The sequence below is a fragment of the Priapulus caudatus genome, unplaced genomic scaffold (genome assembly GCF_000485595.1).
Source record: "Priapulus caudatus unplaced genomic scaffold, Priapulus_caudatus-5.0.1 Scaffold8, whole genome shotgun sequence".
NCBI classification, from domain to species: domain Eukaryota; kingdom Metazoa; phylum Priapulida; class Priapulimorpha; order Priapulimorphida; family Priapulidae; genus Priapulus; species Priapulus caudatus.
In genome coordinates this window covers 950,392-958,585 of record NW_014577069.1, presented here as the reverse complement: position 1 = coordinate 958,585, position 8,194 = coordinate 950,392, and the positions used below count along the sequence as shown (strand labels likewise).

At 39.4% G+C, this 8,194-nt stretch overlaps 1 protein-coding gene across 1 annotated transcript in view; it reads left to right on the top strand.

The window, feature by feature from the left end:
* Positions 1-8,194, top strand: part of LOC106806406 (acetylcholine receptor subunit alpha-like 1) — an 83,431-nt gene that overhangs the window by 61,449 nt on the left and 13,788 nt on the right. Inside the window, exons 3-4 of the mRNA XM_014808333.1 lie at positions 2,698-2,742; positions 3,131-3,240. Coding sequence (XP_014663819.1) covers positions 2,698-2,742; positions 3,131-3,240 — 155 coding nt within the window. The remainder of the gene's footprint in view (positions 1-2,697; positions 2,743-3,130; positions 3,241-8,194) is intronic.

Below are 8,194 nucleotides of genomic sequence, written 5' to 3'. Positions count from 1 at the left end.
TGTGTTCACAAAATTGAGTTTTGTGTTCACAAAATTGAGTTTTGTGTTCACAAAATTGAGTTTTGTGTTCACAAAATTGAGTTTTGTGGGACAGGATTGACAGAATTGAGTTTTGTGTTCACAAAATTGACTTTTGTGAGACAGAATTGAGTTGTGTGCACAAAAGTGAGTTTTGTGAGACAGAATTGAGTTTTGTTAGACAAAATTGAGCCCTGTCCTGCATGGCGCCCCGTAATTATTCGTTATATATCGCATGGAAGGTCTGGCGAAGGCGTTTTGTCACGCTGTAGCTATTCCCCATTCCAATCACACCGTCTTATTTCCCGAGGCAAATATATATAGACATGTGGATGAGGCGAACTGTTCAATGTAGTCTCGCGTGTCTTTGATTGCACCGCCTACATGGAATAATCGAGTGTGTCCAAACAACCAAGCCGGGTGATTTGTCTTTGTAGTAGCGACCATGACCCGTGAGGGCATGCACACTCAGCGGTCAGCTCGACCCAACCACGAGTATACTTACGATGCAAACGCATCCGCCTCCCTGCGGATAAATCGAATAAACAAGAGCGCCACGTGAACCGTGGTCGTCATCTTCCTGTTGAGAATTCACCAGCCAGTACGAATGGAAGCGGCGGGGGCATTCACTCTATAAAACCGCTAACAGCAGAATAAGTTAGCGGTGTTATCAGTTTACAATCTAAATGCGCTAAAACGTCTTCGATAATGCATGCGTTTTAAGCGGCATTTCTAATATTAGATATGCCTAAAGGACGTACGTTGGATGTTTGCTGCTTTACAATCTGCCTTTTAACGGTCAAATCACAAAATAACAGGCTACTGTTTAAACGCATTGCTTGCGGTCAGTAACCTGTCACCGAGGTGAACTGTAGAGTGCGAGTGCTGTAAAGGCTGCATACTCAGCACAGCGGCTACATCATCTACGTCTACACCTCCTCAAACATTCTATGCTTCACACCAACTACATGAAAGCTTCTGCAAGCACTAAAGTGAACAAAGGCGTCTTCTAGAAATTCGGTTAGAAATTGCGAGAACAAATAAAAACATGTCGCAAGTACAAATAGTCGAGAAAATTGGACAGTAAATTTCGATCTCACTAAGAAAACTGGATTTTCGGTAAGTTATTCAAGTTCTGCGAAACGATTTCGAGGTAAAATGATACGATACACGTTCGTTAAAATATTGGTTCATGGGCGGGAAAAATAATGTAAAAGCAACTGTAAAGTATTGAAAACCGCTTGCTATAGATTTATTGGAGGTGAATCGTGTTCTATTGCTGTACGGATTCAACGGCGTTGTGCTGAACAACGACCGATGTACAAGTGTATAATGAAATTGATCCAGCAAATCCATAAACCCAATTACCATGAGATTTTAACTGGGCATGAGAACATTGCTACTCACTCATAAGAACGAACGTGAAACAAATGCGATTTATAACACGCCAAAAATGGCCACGAATCTAATTATATATACCTTCTGCGTTTTTGCGTTAGGTTATCTAGATAAAAATTGTCACTGCAAGTAAAATGTTTTAATTTCAACAAGAATTTGTTACATGATATTTCAGACATCGCAGTGCTAGCAAAACGTTCCAGTTATGGAATATAGCCCCCCCCCCCTATTCAAAAGCTAAACGTCGCATAAAGGCTACGCCATGCCTTTTGGAAACCAACAGCCTATTGTTCCATATTCTGCAAGGTTTGTACAAAAGTCGTTGGCGCATCAAATTAGCACGGAACTAACCAGTCTATAATATCACTGATAAAAAGTATAATTAATTTGTTACGGAAGGTCCAAGCGTTGAAAAGATACAGCAAACACTCATTTCGATCGTGTGGGGTTTGTTTCAATCATGACGTGATAAAATAGACAACCCTGTTGTTAACAATTTTCTATTTTTTTAAATATTAAAATAACTCCTTTTCCGATATTGCAATGATGATACACGATGACACAAACAAAAATTCTTGTCCGCCATATTGCCTATTCCTGCACACGATCAAAATAGGTTTCATCAATGCAAATCTCGTGTAAAGAATCTGTCAACAACGGCTCAGATCCCGAATGCAATCCCTTAATTTAACATGCCCTAGGATGATGTGGAAATTGTGGAAGTGCGCATGTGCTGTTCTCCATTTGAATTTCAGGAGCACACTGCCTAAGAGAGTTGAAGCACGAATAGAGTAGTTACGGTTTACCGTTGCCATATTGTCGCAAAGCGCTTACGGTTTAACTCAAGCAGCTGTAGAATCGTCCCGAAGCTACGCTAGCAGCATTATCAACGGTTACCGATAAATGAGAATGCTGAACAAATCGACACTTATGAATAAGATCAATTGCATACAATAGATATATATATACATATATATATATATATATATATATATATATATATAAACTCACACGCACGAACGCACACACACATATATATAATATATATATATATATATATATTTATATATAATATTGATATTGATAATCGAATATGAAAGTGATATTATATAAATGTTATTGCATACACGTACAACATTGCAAACGATGTTACTATGTGCTTTCCTATTATGTTATTGTTTGTACACACAAAATTAAACTCGATTACCCCAAACATATATTTGTTTTTATATAATAATTAATAATAACAATTAACAAAGTTTTTCCTTTAATTAATTTCAGGACGAAAAGAATCAGATTATGACAACGGTTGTATGGCTAAAACAGGTAAGATTATATATATATATATATAAATAAATAAATAAATAAATATATATATATTTATATATATATATATATATATATATATATTCTGTAATGTACCGTGATGAAAAATTAAAGTTATATCTCAGTTAAGCACAAATTCTAAAAGAGAAATAATCGAGAACAGTCGTAATTACAAAAGCGCCATTTTTCTTGAAGCTTATTGAAATATTACGGAATATCGCCATCATGTCTCCGTGTCGTAACTGTACAGTGTCTTTGTCATGTCTGCGTGGCTCAGCTATTCAGTGCCGAATACCCAAATCGTTAGCGGCTCTACGCTTGATGCATAAATTATGAGGTGGTGTGGTTGTATTGTGAGCAATATGAAATAACCACGGGTTTCCTTTAGAAATGGGTGGATAATAAGCTCAAATGGGACCCAACGGACTACGGCGGAGTAGATAGGCTACACATTCCCTCGCAGTTGATATGGATTCCTGATCTTGTGTTATACAACAAGTAAGTGTTTTGGTACAGCATCATTCTTCTATAATTGCTTTTTGACATGAATTTATCCATCGCTCCTTTATCTCTGATGTTCTCCTTTATTGTTTATTAGCTGCTTGAGTATTGGGTAGAATGTACATTGCCGATTTCGAGCACCGATTTCTGTCAAGTTATAGTTGCTATGTTGGCTAAGAAATCCTCGCTCGATCAGCATTGCATCGGGCAGTAATTCTACTCGGATATTCCACTGGCACCATTTATTCATTAGTATAACAAACTTACGTGCTTCGAATTCAGTAACGTATTCCGCAAAGATGGCGGCCTATATAGGTCTCGTCGCGCTCTGTGATATGTGAAGAAGGGAAGACGATCTTTTTATTGCGACACAACTTCTAACATGTTTGCGATCGCTGTATTTAGAACAGAGCGCAATAATTGAGCTATATGACGATTAACAGCTAATTCGCTCCAGAAAGGCAAAGATCGAAATTAAGCTCTTTCTTCACACGATTAATTATCAGTTAATTCGATGCGCGCTCCGCCTTGTATGAGCTAGCCTAGCGTCTTGGCACAGGCAGGGACTTGCTCTATACTAGTAACTGTGGGCGATAGGAACTGTTCGGCGGGGAAAACTACCTCAATGAACACACAGCTGAACATCTCCATGCAGCTTTTTGCCCATCAGGTTTGTTTGGCAGCTCAAGCGCCACCGAGTCGCATCGGATTTCGCTTTATGATCAAATTCCGCCGGTTTATACAGAAACACATACTAAAATACCCCGGTAACAGGTGCCTACAGTATGGCACCATGTTGGTTGTAGAAATTCATCTGCCCGTCGCCCCGTAGTCTGCTTTTTGCTCGCAATTTTTTTTCGCGCGCGGCGAGAGCTCAAGTTTATACCAAGGAATGTTTCGCTGACGATATCCAGCTGTCTTATTGAATAATTACCGAAGAAAATCGCAGATGTTAAGTTTAGATTAATTGCGATAGATTAATTAAATGATTCGGCGCTTGAAAATGGGAGTAATTATTGTCTAAGCGTGTTACTGATTCTCAACGGGTTACGAGATGGAAAAGTTAATTATTTCAACTAGCAAAATAAATTGTGGGTATATATGCAGTAAAGTGAGAGGCGGTAAGCGCTATGATTACGTGATTTATATTGAATCTGAGCGTTTGCACTTCATTATGTCGGCAGGAATTGATTAAAGTAAGTATGAATTTCAACATATTGACGGACAGCGCGAATAACTAGTTAGCTTAACCGAAATACGCTTGCAAGAAACGTGACATCGATTTAAAATAAATAGATGTTGGCAAATTCATTTAATGCCGTATTCGCTTACACTTTCTATACATTCATAATTGAAACTCGGTAGATTTCTACCCAGCGTCATGTTGACTTATGCGAATATCTCTTCACGTACATCGTTAGGAGAAACGAGGGTATAACGCCAGTCTCTGTCTACATGGGTCTTTAAAGACCCATGTAGACAGAGACTAGCGTTATACCCTCGTTATACCCGCGAACAAATTTGTTCGCGTATATCGGTTTCGAGCACATGGACAGCAAACGTCTATTGGACATATTCTCTAATGCGTCATGTTCCTCATTCATTCCATACACGGTGTTTCATTTCCGGCGCGTCACACACTATTCGAAATATATACGCCGATAGTTTATCCTACGCAGAATATATAGTGGTACATAGTTCGTATACACCCCATGTATACGTATTGTGAATTGATTCACGTGATTAGCGCCTGCCAATTGAATTTATTTGAAATAGAGAGATGCGGGTGCATGACCATATTTGACCGATACATAACCCACGCGCACGCGTGTGTGCATGTGTGTGTGTGTGTGGGGGGGGGGTATGTGTGTGTGTGTGTGTGTGTGTGTGTGTGTGTGTGTGTGTGTGTGTGTGTGTGTGTGTGTGTGTGTATGTGTGTGTGGGGGGAGGGTTGTGTGTGTGTGTGTGTGTGTGTGTGTGTGTGTGTGTGTGTGTGTGTGTGTGTGTGTGTGTGTGTGTGTGTGTGGCGTGTGTGCGTTCGGTGCGTGCGGTGGCGCGCAATGCGTGGCGCGTGCGTGCGTGCGTGCGTGCGTATGGTGCGTCTGTGTGTATGTATGTATGTGGGGAACCCGGGCAAAAGGTGGACCAAAGAAATTTGGTTGGCTAAAACGCTGTGAAAGGAGCGAGACAAAGTGAAATGTTTGCTCTAATCTTTTAGCGTGCATTAGGCAATAACTAACAGGCGGTAGCAAAGCAAAGTTAATTTAAAAAACGACCTTTATTGAAATATACAAAATTATAAATTTATAAATATTCATTTTGGCCCCAGACTCCCGGCGGGGCACAGTGAAACCTGTTATGGGGCAAGCTGGAATTGTCTTTTACTCCATGTATTTGTGGGTCAAAAAATGGTTTGCGTCCTTCTTCAGTGGTCTACTCTCTGAACATCAAATTCATAGTTGCGTTAACATTTTGCCTAAAACTATGAAAGAACACATGCACTATAGGACGCTTATACAATAATGTAGAGTCTAGGAAGACACAGTTAGCCATGTAGGTTTTACGAGTTTAAGGTGTTAAAATGATGCAAAGACAGACATAGGGCCTACCTGCTACTGAGGGGGGGGGGGGGGGGGGGGGTGAGTATAATTAACGATCATAAGAAATAATCTGATAATAATGATATACATTTAGCCTATCAATATGGCGGGGCAAATTGGAACCCTGCTTCCACTTTGCGCCGCATCCACTTTGCCGCCGAACACAGATAGTTTCTAGACACTGGTGGCGTTACGCTGTGCAGGCAGTACTACGCAAAGAAGTTCATCATGCATGATGGCACACATAGGCCTTAGATTCAACAAAATAGCACGTACATAAGAATTCCATACAAGATCACACGTGATTTAAGGCAATGTTCGATGGTTTTAGAATATCGTTTAAACAACGATAAAAAACAGACTTTTCGCTCCAAAAAAATGTACATATGCTGGATTCATGCAAATGGCATCCATCAAAAACGAGCATCATCAACGAAAGCTTCGACTGAAAAAGCAGTCACAGATAGATGGGCGGCATCAACATAGATCTGGCTGAGACATTCAGACTTCCCCGGTGTTCCGCTTTGCCCCGGGTTCCCTATGTATAGTTATGTAATTGTATGTTATGTATGTATATGTATGTAGTGTATGTTGTATGTTGTATGTTGTATGTAGTGTATGTATGATTATGTATGTTGTATGTATGTTATGTTGTATGTATGTATTAGTGTATGTAGTGTATGTAATGTATGTGTGTATGTTGTATGTATGTATGTATGTATGTGTATGTGTGTAGTGTGTAATGTGTCGTAGTGTGTATGTGTGTATGTGTGTTGTTGTATGTGTGTATAGTGTGTAGGTGTGTTATGTGTGTATGTGTGTATGTGGTATTGTGTATGTGTGTAATGTGTGTTGTGTGTATGTGTGTATGTGTTGTATGTGTGTATGTGTGTATGTGGTATGTGTGTATGTGTGTATGTGTGTATGTAGTGTAATGTGTGTATTGTGTTGTATGTGTACTGTGTGTATGTGTGTATGTGTGTATGTGTGTATGTGTGTATGTGTGTAATGTGTGTATTGTGTTGTAGTGTGTATGTGTGTATGTGCTGTATGTGTGTATGGTGTATGTGTGTAATGTGTGATGTGTGTCATGTGTGTATGTGTGTATGTGTGTATGTGTGTATGTGTGTATGTGTGTATGTGTGTATGTGTGTATGTGTGTATGTGGTGTATGTGTGTATGTGTGTATGTGTGTATGTGTGTATGTGTGATATGGTGTTGTATAGTGTGTATGTGTGTATTTGTTATGTGTGTATGTGTCGTATGTGTGTATGTGCTGTATGTGTGTATGTGTGTATGTGTGTAATGTGTGTAATGTGTGGGTTATGTGTGTATGTGTGTATGTGTGTATGTGTGTATGTGTGTATGTGTGTATGTGTGTATGTGTGTATGTGTGTATGTGTGTTTGTGTGTATGTGTGTATGTGTGTATGTGTGTATGTGTGTATGTGTGTATGTGTGTATGTGTGTATGTGTGTATGTGTGTATGTGTGTAATGTGATGTATATGATGTATGTGTGCTAATGTGTTGTATGTGTGTATGTGTGTAATTGTGTATGTGTGTGATGTTGTGTATGTGTGTATGTGGTATGTGTGTATGTGTGTATGTGTGTATGTGTGTATGTGTGTAGATGTGTGTATGTGTGTCATGGTGTGTATGTGTCGTTATGTGTGTAATGTGTGTATGTGTGTTATTGTGTATGTGTGTATGTGTGTATGTGTGTATGTGTGTATGTGTGCTATGGTGTGTATGTGTGTATGTGTGTATGTGTGTATGTGTGTCATGTGTGGTATGTGTGTATGGTGTGTATGTTCGGTGTATGTGTGTATGTGTGTATGTGTGTATGTGTGTATGTGTGTATGTGTGTATGTGTGTATGTGTGTATGTGTGTATGTGTGTACGTGTGTATGTGTGTATGTGTGTATGTGTGTATGTGTGTATGTGTGTATGTGTGTATGTGTGTATGTGTGTATGTGTGTATGTGTGTATGTGTGTATGTGTGTATGTGTGTATGTGTGTATGTGTGTAAGTGTGTATTGTGTGTATGTGTGTATGTGTTGTATGTGTGTAATGTGTGTATGTGTGTATGTTGTGTATGTGTGGGGGGGGGGGGTTTAAAAAAAATGTGTGTATGTGTGTTGTGTGTTGTGTGTATGTGTGTATGTGTGTAGTGTGTGATAGTGTGTGTTGTGTGTTTGTGTGGTGTGTGTGTTGTGTGTTGTGTGTTGTGTGTTGTGTGTCTGTGTGTTGTGTGTAGTGTGTGTGTATGTGTGTATGTGTGTATGTGTGTATGTGTTGTATGTGTGTATGTTGTAATGTGATGCATATGTGTGTACTGTGTGTATGTGCTG